General features: G+C 42.5%; 2 protein-coding genes across 3 annotated transcripts; both read right to left on the bottom strand.

Moving 5' to 3' along the window:
* Positions 1-2,128: 2,128 nt before the first annotated feature.
* Positions 2,129-6,370, bottom strand: chmp7 (charged multivesicular body protein 7). 2 transcript variants are annotated; one of them, XM_083979644.1, is made up of 10 exons: positions 5,724-6,370; positions 5,462-5,633; positions 4,448-4,633; positions 4,233-4,366; positions 3,832-3,880; positions 3,627-3,746; positions 3,421-3,519; positions 3,274-3,331; positions 3,053-3,181; positions 2,129-2,857 (listed from the first exon to the last, which is right to left on the bottom strand). In XM_083979644.1, the coding sequence occupies exons 1-10, from the start codon at positions 5,984-5,986 to the stop codon at positions 2,802-2,804; spliced, it is 1,266 nt and encodes a 421-aa protein (XP_083835770.1). In that variant the 5' UTR covers positions 5,987-6,370; the 3' UTR covers positions 2,129-2,801. The 2 variants fall into 2 exon arrangements, with proteins under 2 accessions (XP_083835770.1, XP_083835769.1); XM_083979643.1 differs by having other exon boundaries at positions 2,948-3,181; positions 5,724-6,369.
* Positions 6,371-7,966: 1,596 nt separating this feature from the next.
* lgi3 (leucine-rich repeat LGI family, member 3) lies at positions 7,967-13,572 on the bottom strand (the record flags this gene model as incomplete). The annotated part of the gene is made up of 9 exons (XM_083978203.1): positions 7,967-8,696; positions 9,022-9,112; positions 9,344-9,508; positions 9,603-9,772; positions 10,023-10,094; positions 10,193-10,264; positions 11,688-11,759; positions 12,450-12,521; positions 13,370-13,572. The coding sequence occupies 9 exons, from the start codon at positions 13,570-13,572 to the stop codon at positions 7,967-7,969; spliced, it is 1,647 nt and encodes a 548-aa protein (XP_083834329.1).
* Between the last annotated feature and the right edge of the window lie 530 nt (positions 13,573-14,102).

Here is a 14,102-nt window from a genome sequence, read left to right as displayed (position 1 = left end):
AGCACCTCAAATATTTACAGTAGCTACTGCACCACCAACACAATGGTAATGATGATTATAACCACTTAATATTCTGCTTTTCACATTAACAACACTTGTCCTTGAAGTAAATCTATCAATACAATAAAGCAATGCTGTTTTGGTTTGGTTACTTGGTTTCTGTATAAACTGATGGATGCAAATATTCAGGAAAATGACAACATAAACTGTTTTAGCAAGGTTTTTTGGCCATTTCAAGTGTCCTGAACAACTTTGATGCTCTACGAGTCTCCTGGATTCCAGTGAAGAGACGAACAACAGTCATCAAAAAGATGTTCCCTCATCACTAGAGTGTAACACGTCTATTCAAAGTCGCCCTTAGCTGCTCAGTCTTGTACGGTTGAGTTTGGGCGTTTCAGTAACGATTCGCATGACTTTTATCAGCCCATTCAATACCTCCTCTGTAACAAATGCTGAATTAGTCAGTGATACGAGGGTGTGATAAGAAGAGTAATGCCATTATGTGTGAAAGCCAAGTCCATTGCGCAGCTCCAGTGGATGAGGTGCTGGTGGGAGTGTTGCACTGAAGTGCACCGCAGAACTGCTTCTGAAGAAAGAGAACCGTGACCATTCAGTATCATATTAATGAGATTACCTGCTCTCTTGCCTCCAAGCAACAACTTCAGGTCCAACTCTCTAATCAGTTATTGAAAAGGCAGTGGCTGTGAAAACAGGTCCGCCACTGTGTCTTCATAAAACATCAAAGCTAAATGATGGAGGAGCATGAAAATTATACTACCACTCACCACACAACACAAACAATAACAATGGTATTTGATATATAATATGATATTATATTGTAGTACAGTATATTATTACATTGGTTAAACATTCTGAGATTTTTAATTGCAGATTATAAAGATTGTGTATAATACATGAGATTGACATTTAGTGTTAGTTCAATGACCTTTTCCTTTGTAGTGTAGCAGCAGAGAGAGAGAAAACAATACAGAATTGAGCAGAACAGAATTAAAATAAAATAATTGTATAACTGAATATATCACATGCTGTTGCTAAATAAGCTCTACACAAGAAAGGAAAAGGGCATTAAGAGGGTTTTTAAATCCTGAAAGAATATTATGTCTTGCTCTTGGAAGACATTAAATATCTAAATTTCTTTCCTTCACCATCTTCAAGAACATTCTGATCAAAATAATCAGTCATCTGAAAGTTATTTTAATGGTCTCTTCCTGTCAGCTACTCAACATATTTATTTAGCATCAACATGATCCTAGTCTGTATGTCTCCGTCCTACCACTGCTATACATATCCTAACATTGTCTCAGTCAGATCTATCTGTATGGCTGATACTCTCAATATCATATAGCTCATTTTTAAAGGTCCTGAGCTTCACCCGCTCTGTTGATGGAAGTGTGTGGATGTGTGTGATACTTTCCACTAGAACTCCTAATATTTTGTATTAATTTTGGTGAAGTCACAGATATTGTGTACAAACAACAGTAGCAAATGATTTCCCACACAGACCTAAGATATAAAGACTAAACATAAGAAATGAGATTGTAGAAGCAGAGAATGGGTTTAAGACTATAACTAAAACTAGACTATAGTACAGTATTTGATTTAATTGTGTCTCAGTCAGATGTATCTGTATGGATGATACTGACCCCTGGTGGCCAAAGTACTGTACTTAGAGAAAACATACTGAGAAAAAATCAAAGCAAGCCTTTCACTTAGTGACCTAAATTTAAACCAGTGATTAAAGTGTGTGTTAAATCACCTGAAAGCTGAATGATCTGAATCAGTGTTTTACAAACATTTTTCTATAAATGTTCAATTGGCACTGTCCTGTGTGACAGCAACAGGAACATCTACAGACCAGAGGATCACCTCTTCCTGTTCCTGGTTGTCTGTTCAGATCAGAGTTTTCATTAGCTCACGCTCTGCCTGTGGTGTCTGCTGAGGTGTGGTGTCACCACTGGAATAACCAAAGAATAAAATGCAAACCAACCATAACTGATGAGTGGAGCCAGTTAAAGTGTACTCACTCACACAAAAACAACCAAAGAATAAAGAAGTGTAGCTTCTCCTCAGCTCTGTATCGGCTTCAAACACATACCACAACTAGACAAATGATTAAAATAAACTTTATTTTGTGAAACATATTTGGTTAAACTCACTTCAGGTAGGCTTTCTCACTTCTCACAGGTGTGTTGCAGTGAGGCTAAATATACTTATGTCTTCATAAATCATTTGGCATAATATTCTGTTTTATGTTTCAGTTGAATTTTACAGTTCAAAAGGCCACTTAATACACTTTACAGGACTGTCAAAGGGGGACATTTACACACATCAATATACACACAATAAACCACAAATACAGCTGTTGTCCTTTACTCGTCAAAAATACCACAAAATTAAAAGTATTCCTGCTGGTGGTGGCGGCACACCAAAGAACATTTCAAACCATTAAAATCTTTATTTTTGACTTGAGAGCCTTCAGGTAAGTGGTGACGGAGATGTCTGTGGGCCCTTAAGCTAAAAAATTGTGAAATTTATGAAAACGAAATATTTAAAAAAATATTTTTGGCACGCCTCCACAATAAATGCATTTCCTATTTTCATTAAATGACAGAAAGTGTCTTGGTTTCCTCCTGATATTTACTTAAGAACGCTTAGAGTTATGATTTTCCTAATTAAGTACTTTTCTTTTTTTAAACTTCTATGATCTCACAGAAAGTTTTCAGTGATTCAGTTTTTCTTGATATGTTTATGCAGAAACTTGCCATGTTTCACAGATGCCATCACTGTGCTGGCTCTAATGTCTTGATAGGCGACGTCATTTTCTTCAGTGGCGAGCCTGGACAGAGAGGTGACCATGTGTTACTCCAAAACATTTACATTATAACCCAGTGAAGGAAACTAAATTGAGAAGTCTGGAAATGCAAACCTGAATCTGTAAGTGTTAACTGATTTAACTCCTCCTCCAGCTGCTCAGTGGTAATATTCAAGTGGCTGTAAGGTACAGCCGGCAGTGAGTGGAGCAGGTCTTTACCTGGGAGGCTCGGCTCCCCAGAGGGTCGCAGAGCGTTTGTTGGAACGTCGGGTAAACCTGACACAGAGTCTGGCTTTGATTCATCCAGCAGAGATTTCAGTTCTTCCTCCAACTCGTCTATGTCTTCACCTACAATAAGACGGGACAAACGTAGCTCTCATTGATATATACATATATACAGCTTACTGTATAAAATAAACAGCAATGACAAAATAGCATACCTGCACCAGGAGCAGCACTGGATATGACTTGGTTCACCTCATCCTGGGTGTCACACAACTGGTGGAACAAATAAGATGCTTAAGTGTAAGACTGGAATAAAATAATAAAATACCCTACGTGATGGTCTTAAAATAGATAACACCTACCTCCTGGATTTGATCAACAAGGTTTTCAGCACGTTCCACTGTCACATCCTTAAGAGAGAGTCTGAGGGCGGACACTCCAGCCTGATATGCTTGCATAACCTACAGTACAGATGTGTTCAGCAGCACACTCTTCAGATACTGACTGACTCAGGTACAGAAAACCTTCATATTCATAGAGAGAGTGTTGACAGAGGGAGGTTTGTTACCATTTTATCAGTCTGGGACTGGGCTATTCTGTCCAGGATTCCTCTGATGGTCTCCAGTTTGGCAAACAGGTTGTCTGCTCTCTTCTCTACCCTCTTGCGGCCTCTCAGACACCTCAGTGCCTGTGGAAGATACAACCAACTCAACTGCCTGCTACGGGATACTTGATATGAAATGGTAATATTGCAGTTGGATGTCAATAGCCACCTGTGATTTCTTCCCCTCCGACAGCAGAAGCTTCGCCTCCTCTCTGCACCTGCAAAGATACACAAAGTCATTTTTGCAATAATGACAAAGTCTTATTGTCTGAACTCTTTCAACACAGTGCAATCAATCTGACATGAGTAATACTCCAATGCCTGGAAATGGATGCCTCAGAAATCAAGCTGCACATTGGTTATTATATAATATATTATGTATATGGGAGAACAGGATAAATGTAAGTTTGGATACTGTTACTGCGATGTGATATGATGAATCCACACTTCATAAGCAAGAAGACAGTATGGGCCTGGCTCAAATAGACTGCTGCATCGGTTAGAAATCCCTACCAGTCAATAAACATTGTCTAAACATTGTGTTTGAAGCAAATGTTTGAGTTGTTTTACTTGTTAGCCTCCAGACTCAGTTTCTCCACCCGTTCTCCCAGCAGCTTCTCACTGCGCTGCAGCTGGTAGATGCCTATGTCCACATCACTGACGGTGGAGACACGGTCCTGCCCAGGCTGACTAAACTTAACAATCTGGAAAGAGAACAAGAGAATTTACCAACACGGGACACCTCTGAAGACGATGGATGAAACGTGGTGTAATCCACACCTCACCTTCTCGCCTTCGTGCAATGCAACCATCACTTGCTTGTCCCTCTGCAGCTGCAGCAGAGCCATGCACAGGGTGCTCTCATCAGCACACACATCGGGGGAGAGAGCACACAGCTCTTGAAATGACAGGATGGGGCGGTTTGCAAATTCACTGCTCCTGTAGGCCCTGAGTAATTCTGCTGCTTTCTCCTGGAAAGAATAAGATGACTTTGAACAGAGGAGCTCCCATCACAACTTTAGCAGTCCAAGTCAAGCACCAGAGACAAGAGAACAGAAATCATCCAGCAATGGCTGCAAGTTTAACCCTCCTGTTGTCTCCCTGGGTCAAACTGACCCAATCTGTTTTGACTGTCACTGGTCCTTCTTTCCTCCTTTCCTTTTCTCCCTCCATCCCTCCTCCCCCCTCTCTCTCTCTCCCTTCCTTCTCCCTTCTCCTTCCTCTCCTTTCTTGTTCCTCCATTTCTCCATCCTTCTTTCCACCACCTTTTTCACTTCCTCCCTCCCTTCTTTCCCTTGGTCCTTCCGTCCCTGAACCAATCTGTTCTCCTTTTCCATTCTTATTTCCTTCCAGACTCCCAGACTCCCTTCTTTCTTTCCACCATCACTTTTCCGATCCTTCCCTCCTTTCTATCCCCCCATCCTTCCTTCTTCCTTTGTTGACCCAATCTGTTCCCCTCCTCCATCTTTCTTTCTTATTTCCTTATTTCCCTCCATTCTTAACTTCTTCTTCCTTCTCTTCACCAAATATGTTGCCCTCCTCCTCCATCTTTCTTTCTTTTTCTTTCTTCCTTCCTTCTTTCTTTCCCTCCATTCTTTCTTCTTCCTTCCCTTGACCCAATCTGTTCCACTCCTCCTCCTCCTTCTTTCTTTCCCTCCATCCTTCCTTCTTCTTCCTTCCTTTGACCCAGGAGGACAACAGGAGGGTTTAAGCATGTCCACAATACCAGAGGTGGATGAAAGTAGTGGCTTTTAAGTTTGTGATTGTGAATCTGACACGGGACACCGACGTTAACCAACCTTAACTAGTTCAATGACAACGAAGGACTCCTCCAGAGGGACGCGGCCGCTCCCCAGCAGGGTGGAGAAGGTCCATTTGAGCGGCTTCACCAGCAGCAGGCCGACCCCCCAGGACAGCCAGCCACAGTCCACATTGGCAGCAAACTCAGACTCCCTCTGGATCTTCCCATATCTGACAGGAGTGAACACAGAGTGGATGTGAGCAGGCTGACCCGCCGCAGGCACAGAGGAGCGGAGCAGACAACAACACCAACAACATTACCTGGCCATGGACTGGACGACAGTGGACAGACCCAGCGGTGACTTCTCTTTCCTCCTGAACGTCTTGTTCAGCTCCTGCAGGTTGAAGCACACGGTGCCCCGGTCCCTGCAGCTCTTGATCATCAGAGTCGTCCAGAAGTCCATCTTACTGTCCCAGTCCGTGGTGTTGACATCTCGGTTCTCCTTGAAGTCCGAGAACATGAAATTCATCCGCTCGTCGTCGTCCCAGTCCGGCGGCAGCGTCATGTCAGCGGAGTTAGTCATCTGCAGCACCCGAAGCTAAACTTGATCTAAACCCGTGTCTGGACCAGGTCTGGACCAGGAAGGTCTGCCAAACTAATGCTAGCTGGTCTGTGACCCCACGTTAGCGTCGTGTTAGCTAGCAGCACCCACGACCAGCCCCACTCTCACCAGAAAATAAACACGTAAACTTGACGTTGCGTTAGGTCCGGGCTCAGACTCGGTGTGGTGAGGCTGAACTCTGAGCAGCAGTCCACATGTCACCGCCTGCCGTCAAAGAAAAACACTCACTTCACCATGATGCACTGTCACTCGGCTAACGCGAGCTAGCGGTTCGCATAACAACAACACACGGCGGTGGGCGTCCTTCTAACTCAGGACCGTGCGGGAGGGGCGGTGTCTTCTGCCTAGGAGAGAATATATGTGGTTCCACCCGCGCAGATACGCCGGAAAACAAAGCGAGCGCACCTTAGAGCTTCGTTCAGGAGCGCTAAGTTCGCGCTGTACATGCGCATCTCATCTTTATTTCCCCCGAATCCCCCATGCAGTTTTCATTTGTTTTCTGCCAATTTAGTCTCTTTCTGAAATAATACTTTGATATTAAATAGTCCGCCCAGCCGCTCCTTGTGAAAAACTCATGATTTTAACAGTAAAAAACAAAACCAAAAAAAAACCATTAAAGTATGAATAGGCTAATTTATTTAATATTTATTTCTTTGGTAAGTGCACGGTAAGCGGGAAGCGTCGGACGGGTGCTTCCGCTAATTCAATTCCTGACTGGACACCTCGAAGGGCATAATGCTTATAACAATTTAAACGGCATCATACAACATATCATCAAATAGGCTACAGACTGATGGACCTCAATTTGTCTTATAGGAGATAAGTGGCTAGTTGTGGCTGCAGCTATGTTAATTATTTGGGTGGTCACGTTTTTTGTAAAGAAACTGTAAAAACCTTTGGAAATAGGACACATTTTCTTTGAGGGACCATGAACAGGATTTAATAATACATCCATCCCACCCACACTTCCATGTGCAGATTTACACAGGAACAATTACCGTTTGTGATTGCAATTTTTTTTTGTTAAAAAAAGATCACTTTAATATAGTATTTTTTGATCTTGTTATAGTTCCCACAAATCCCCAGATTTTCAAAATGACACCCAAATTGTTTATCAAGAATAGCCCCCAAACATAGGCCCTAAATGCTTTCTCATTTCCCATATTTCAAAAAAAGTGTAAGTTATGATCCAAAAGGACATCTACATATTTGGCCACTATAACAAAACCATGGAATATATGTCTTTAAATAAAGAACATAAACAGAGCAAGACTTAAGTAGGTTTACATAATGTAGGGGTTCCTTGTTTAGTTTGCTCATGCCTCAGGCTGGCTCCAACCCCGTGTTATTATTGCCAACAAACATTTAATCCAAAACGTTTCAAGATAATCTCATATATATATATATATATATGTAGAGAAAGAAACATAATCAAGGATTTAAAGTATTGCAATGGTAAGTATTGCTTGTTTTACATCGTTATATTATTTGTCATGCAAAATGGTACACAGAGAAACTACACTGTGTCACTTAGAAAACCTTCATAGTATTACATTCAGTTATAATGGCTAATCTCATCCAGTCAATAATTCAGAAGATGCACATGCACATCATTTTCACATTAGTAAAGTACAGTATACAACATAATACTTTCAGAAAAATATTTGGCCTACACATGTGACTGGCAGAACTGAAGCAGTGATGCAACAGTGGCAGGATGCTTATGTTGACATGTTATTGTATGAGATCGCATCATTTATTCAGATGTTAGGAATAGTGCATAAAAAGGGATTAATAATTTAATTAGTCGCCTCGCTTAAAACATCAGGTGAAACAGCAGATCTTTAGTTACATAGCTTAGACATTTCGCAGTCTTTCCTTTATTTGGCACATGTTGCTATATGCTCAGAGACGCCTCCTTTCTCTCTGACAGTCACATGTCTACTTGGCACTGAGATCCACCACCAGGTGCTGGTAGGCCAGGGTGTTGCCTTTGAAGCTGGCGGCCAGCAGAATGTCCTTGTTGTCAACAGATACCAGGCTGAACGCCCGCGGGGCTCTCATGTTGAGCTCCTGGAAGGGCTGGAAGCGCTGAGTGAGATCATCCCAAAGGTATACTCTGGAGAAGGAGAAATCACTTCCAAGAATGAGGTACTGGCGGAGGCCCACGGTGAAAGGATACACTACCATTGAGCCCCGAGACGGGAGAGTCTGGATCTCTATGAAACGCTGCCCTTCCCAGCGAAGGATCTTGGAGTCACCAATGAAGCGTGTGAGGCAAAGGTAAAGAACTTTCCTCACCCAAAAGTGCTTAACCATCTGCACATCGGCCAGCTCTGTGATTTGAGAGAAGAAGGCGAACTGCTTCTGGCTCCGGCTCCACTGGTAAACCATTGGCGGCTGAGAGGCGCTGGAGAGGATGAGGTGAGGCTTTCCCGCAACATCAAGGAACTCCACATGGGTGTCTCGATGCCAGGGGTGGAGGGACTGGTGGGAGTAGAAACCATTGCTGTTCCAGCGATAAATGCTGGTGGAGCCTGCCTTGGAGCTGTCAGCTACAACAAAGTACCACTCTCCATCCAGCTGGAAGGTCTCCACGAAGTTGGGCTTCCTCACTCGAGTGGTGTCTATGTCTTGGATCTTTACAAAGCGCTGTGGGTCCTCTTCCCACCTGTGATAGCATAAAAATGGTCATAAAACTTTACACATAGTATAAAAGAACAGATACATGTTTATTCACCCTTTTTTATGGATTAAACAAACAAGATGTTAATTCTTGAGCTTTAGAAGTACTGGGAGGTGGATTTCATCAGAGCTGTTTCTCCCCTTGTCTTCAGTCTTCATGCAAAGCTAATAAGCTAATCACCTACGTATTGTGAGAGTGCTATCAACCTGCAAATCCAACTCTCAGCCAAAAAAGCAAAGAAATACTCTGCATATTATTGGGGCTATGTTGACAACAAGACACTGGCTATGTATGCAAGATGCAGTCTCACTTGTATATATGGGATCCACCAAAAAGTTGAGCCACCACCATGTAAAGCGTGTTGTTTATCACCACTGGTTTGCAGTACACAGCCGAGCGAGCTGCATGACAGAGGCACAGAGAGGCAGAAAAACATCAGGATTGCTTTCAAACCAGGTACATATATAATTTTATATATTTCTTCTTTTTTGTATTTCTTGACTACTTTGCTCTTTAACTTGTACACTTTGAGTTGGAGATGTTGTTGCAACAAAAAGAAATTTCCCCTTGGGGATCAATAAAGTATTCTGATTCTGATACACTCTGCATTTTCTTTATAGTCTGAAACTTACAGGTTATGTTGTGAAACCTCCTGAAGACCATCTCCACATGATCCCATACATAGACAGTGCAGAACCCTGAATCAGGTTGGGCAAAGGCCGCAAACTGATCTCCATTGAACTCATAGGACTCCGCTGACACAGAGTGGAAAGGGAAGGTTTCATACACAGCAATATCTATAGGAGGACAAAAAAACAGAGTGGGAGGGCTTAGAAACCAAGATGTCATGACTTCACTGTTGGCACAATGGTCAGAAGAAACACATTAAACCTGCACTGATGCAGCTGAAGTCACGTGGTACCAGGTCGTGGATTCTGCGTCCTTGGAATTCGAAGGGGCTGGCACAGTAGATGGCAGGAACAGAGGTGTTGGTCTTCTCCATCCAGTCGACCAGCCACTTGATTTTACAGTCACAGCGGAAAGAGTTCCCCCGCAGGTCTCTAAATAGAACAGACAGAAAAAGACAGCATATGTCAGTTTTCATTTAAAAACCAAAACCAAACCAAATACTTGCATGATCAGAGTTTCAAACAAAAACCACACACTCAAGTCAGACAGTTTTGTAGATGAGTGTGGTAGCCCAATAAACCCTCTGGGAACCCAGGCAACCAGTGTTTCTGTATAGTGACAGATTGTGAGGTCAAACCTCTTGTGGAGCCACTGTTTTGATTTCAGTGTGGACACACTTACAGATCTGTGAGGATGTCTAAGTGTTTGAAGAGATCTCTGGGCAGCTGCTGCAGGTTGTTGTTTGATAGGGATCTGAAAAAATAATAAAATTGTTATCATTATGTCTGCCTTTTATGTAATTCAGTAATACAGAAACAGTGTCCATCTTTTTAGCTGAAGAAAATACTCACAGATGAGTCAGGGATTTGAGCCCTCTGAAGGTATACTTTGAGAGAGCCTGGATGTCATTGTTCTCGATGAACCTGAGGGGAGAAGAAAATGCTCGAATGTCACACAGCGATGACGAACTCTGAAATTCAACCAGTGTTATATAATGTTGTTCTTGTTTGGAGAGGAGGTTCTGCTCTGTGTGGAGGGTACAATAGGAGTGTGACTGTAAGCAGTCATTAGTGCGGTAATAGCAGCTCTGGTGGAGTTACAATGACAAGGTAACAGTAACAGCCTGTCTGTCTTAAAGAATAGGTTTGAGTCTCCCAGCACAGGGAGATTAACAACAATACAGACTGACGTACAATTTTTAATTTGCATTTGATAGATTCTGTTCACTAATACATTCAGTTCATTAGCTGCAAAAAGAAGTAAAGCATTATTGATTAAACTTAATGGTAAAAGCTTATTTCTTGCTCTTGATTAATGTGAGCAAGACACTGAGTGCAGCACAGAGGTACAAAGGTCTACATGTCAGCACCATTTGATCCTGCATCGTCTATTGATACTCGAGGACATAAGGCATATGCAGACTTCCTGGAGGCGGCTGGATATGAAAATATGACTTTATTAGCATTCACAGCAGGTAGCGGCTGTGGTGGCAGTGATGCAGAGAGAGAGAGAGAGCTGATGGCTGGGCTGCAGCCAGACCCACTCACTGCACACTCCAAGCCATCAGCTAACTAATTCCTAAAGCCCATCAATTCAAAGAATGGTATATGCAGCTTTATAGATGCAGTGTGCTCACTATTGCAGGAGGATTTATTATTCAGCTCTACTTTTGGCACTCTTTGCCATACTGCAGAGTCCAATCCTTAAATCTTAAAGTGCAGCTATGATTCCAGTTATTTATTCACTTTATTGACAAGTACACATACTATACAATAAGTCATCATTTATGTATTTAGTTAGTTAGTCAAATCTTTATTGTGACTATTGTTTCTTATGTCCCCATAAATGTAGAGAGGATACATTAAACAAAAGAATAGAAAACTGATAATAGTACAAAAATCTGAAACAGGTCTATCTCACTAACTCAGGTAGCCTAATTATACAACACAATGGAAACTGATGAACCATAATGTGAGAGTAGCAGAAACAGAGAAGAGTCACAGTCAGCAAACAGTCAAACACAGGAGAGGCTATTTAAAGTTGTCCAACATTAGCTACTGAACAAACCAGACCAAACCCCCCCCCCCCCCCTGTATTGACCTCGGTAAGGGTGCATTTTTGTAAGAGGAACAATGTGTTTGTTTTTTCATACATACACTCCCTTTACACTCCCATACACTCCCTTTAAAACTATTCTAAAACTATTTGAGGGACGTGTAGTTCCTTTGTCAGAGCATACATTTCAAAAAACAAAGACATACAACACTGCAAGTGATATACATTCAGGCAAAAATTATTTTCAGATATTATTATCTTGCGTTTAGTAGCATAAAATAAGACACTCACAGGTACTGCAGGTGAGACAGACCAGCAAAGGCATCATCAGAAATAGTGGTGAATGTGTTGGAGTTCAAGAGCCTGTAGAAAGGAGGCAGCAGTGATTCAGTCATATTAATAATAATAACAATAATAATACATTTTATTGATAATGTAACATGTATCTTGCTAAAGTTGGAGTGATACATCGAGGGAACTGATTTCATTCACCATTTCAAGTGGTAGTAAATGATTTCTATTTGTTTTGGGACCAATCTATACATACAAATGAAGAAATGAATAACATTATGAATATTTGTGATCTCAAAGACATAAAACAATCACAGTATACAATCTAATGATAACTAAGACCACAGTTCTGAACAATAAGATAAATACATTTCAAATATACACAAGCACACAGACCTACACAGACACATGAACGCACACTCTTGATTGCATCTGAGGAGATAAACAGCCCTTTGTTTTGCAGAGCACAACTGAAGGGAGTCAGTCATTGGCAATGACACTGATACAGAGCCACTTTACTCTTATTACTGCTATGTCACCACTGTTTTCAATAACCATTCATTTCTAGTAGCTGAAGTCCGTTCATTGTCACTGCAAAACAAAAGATGTCTGAGTGGGGCCACAATATCAGCTGCAAGAAAACATACCTGCAGTGTACTGTGTAGTGTTGTGTCTGTGTTTGCAAAGAGGGACAATTGAACTGGCTGTGACAGGGAAGACTGAATGTAAAGTTTAGGCTGTTTTCTAGCTGTATGGACTCACAGGAACTGCAGCAGGTGAAGGTGTGAGAAAGCTCCCTCTGGGATTGTAGTGAAAGCTGCATTCACCATGGTCCTGGTCAGAAGAAACACAACATCAGCTCTCATCAGATTGTGTAGATGTGAGGATGGAGATTATGAAGCTCTGCCGTTGTGACGTCATGTGAGAAAATATCTTGTTCCCAACATGAAGTGTGTCTTTTTCATTCCTTGTAAACTCCTGTCTGACTGAGCACACGTCTCTCCTTTAAAAACTAGGACACACAACTTCCTTCTCTACTTCTTTACTTCTACTTCAGTGTAAAATGAGGCCACCTCCACCAGCCTGTGCTCTCCAATTCCCTTGACTAGTGTTCAAACTCAATATTCAATCCACGGACAACAGGGGGGTCAATACGAGATAAAAGGGAGCATCTTGACACAACCTTCCCCCCCGACGCCATCAGATGTTAAGCCTTCCATTTCATTGTATGTACTTTTTATTGAGCGTATCTCTGCCCTCTCTTCAAGATTACATCTCTCAGAGGAGAAGCAGGTCTCCTGCAGCCAGATAGAGAATCTATTGTTAGTCATCTTCCCTGGAGCTCGACAGGATTTTACTGCTGTGCTTCTTCAACTATGTTCAGCATATAGCAGATGGACATTATTGTTTTTTTTACTGTTACGTAATGCTGATTGGTTTAGATCTTTCAACCAATGCCAACTCACACTGCATCAAGAAAACATCAACAGGAAACACACCTATATTCACTTTTAGGTGAGAGGAGGAGTAGATTTTATGCATCATTACATAATGGAGGGTGACATCAGTGATGTAGCCATCTGTACCAGCCCGTATACTGCTGATACTTCATACAGGTTATGAAAAGATGTTTTTTTGGGGGGGTGAAAGGCGCACACATGATTTATTTTTGTTTGACTCACAGAGAGATGATTCCCGGGGGGAAGCTCTTGGGGATAGCCTTGGTATCCACACAGAAGGCACTGTCTTTGGTACAGGAGCAGGTCGCAGGACAGCGGGGGATCTTGGGAGCTCTCCTGGCGTTTGATTCCCTTGGCAGGCACAGACACAGACACAGGAGGGACAAGCAGATCAGCCTCAGCCATCTCCCTTCAAGCTCCAACATCCTCAGACAGTGGGAAAGGAAAGCTGTGTGACTGAGCTTCTTGAAGTTTCTCCTCAGTGGCAAGTGGCGTGTTGAGAGACGATGGTCAGCCTGCCTACAACCACAGCAGCTCTGATAATGCTGAGCACAGAGTTGAGAGAGGCAGAGAGAGAGAGAGAGAGAGAGAGAGAGAGAGAGAGAGAGAGAGAGAGAGAGAGAGAGAGGATGGATGAGAGAAAGAAAGGGAGGAGGGGGAGCAGGGTAGTCCCTGAGTATCCTCGGTGGGTGTGGGTGCTCTGCAGCTTCCCTGGATCTGTGCAATCTCTCACTGTCTCTGTCAGAAGCTGCTGCCAGATTGCACACTGCGGGAATGAGGAGGAAGGCTGCTCTCTCCGCACCAGGACCTGTAGGCAGCGTCGCTGACAATGAATTATTTACTGTTGTACACGCAGAAAAACCTTAAAACAACTGCAGCATGGGAGAGAGAGAGGGGGGAGATGAGGGGGAGGGGGTCACATCAGTGCCGATGGAAGATTATACTGGCAGCACTC

This window comes from Trachurus trachurus, assembly GCF_905171665.1.
Source record: "Trachurus trachurus genome assembly, chromosome: 9".
In the NCBI taxonomy this organism is placed as follows: Eukaryota; Metazoa; Chordata; class Actinopteri; order Carangiformes; family Carangidae; genus Trachurus; species Trachurus trachurus.
The sequence above is the reverse complement of the archived record's forward strand: the minus strand, read 5'-3'. Positions and strand labels throughout refer to the sequence as shown.

Bases quoted from the DNA above. Each gene is read 5' to 3' on its own strand.
- chmp7 (XM_083979643.1), bottom strand. From the start codon at position 5,986: ATGACTAACTCCGCTGACATGACGCTGCCGCCGGACTGGGACGACGAC. The intron at 3,881-4,232 runs GTAAAACAACTC...GTATCTTTGCAG, and splicing joins CTGAGTCTGGAGGCTAACAA to GTGCAGAGAGGAGGCGAAGC. The intron at 3,747-3,831 runs GTGGCTATTGAC...TATCTTCCACAG, and splicing joins CGGAGGGGAAGAAATCACAG to GCACTGAGGTGTCTGAGAGG.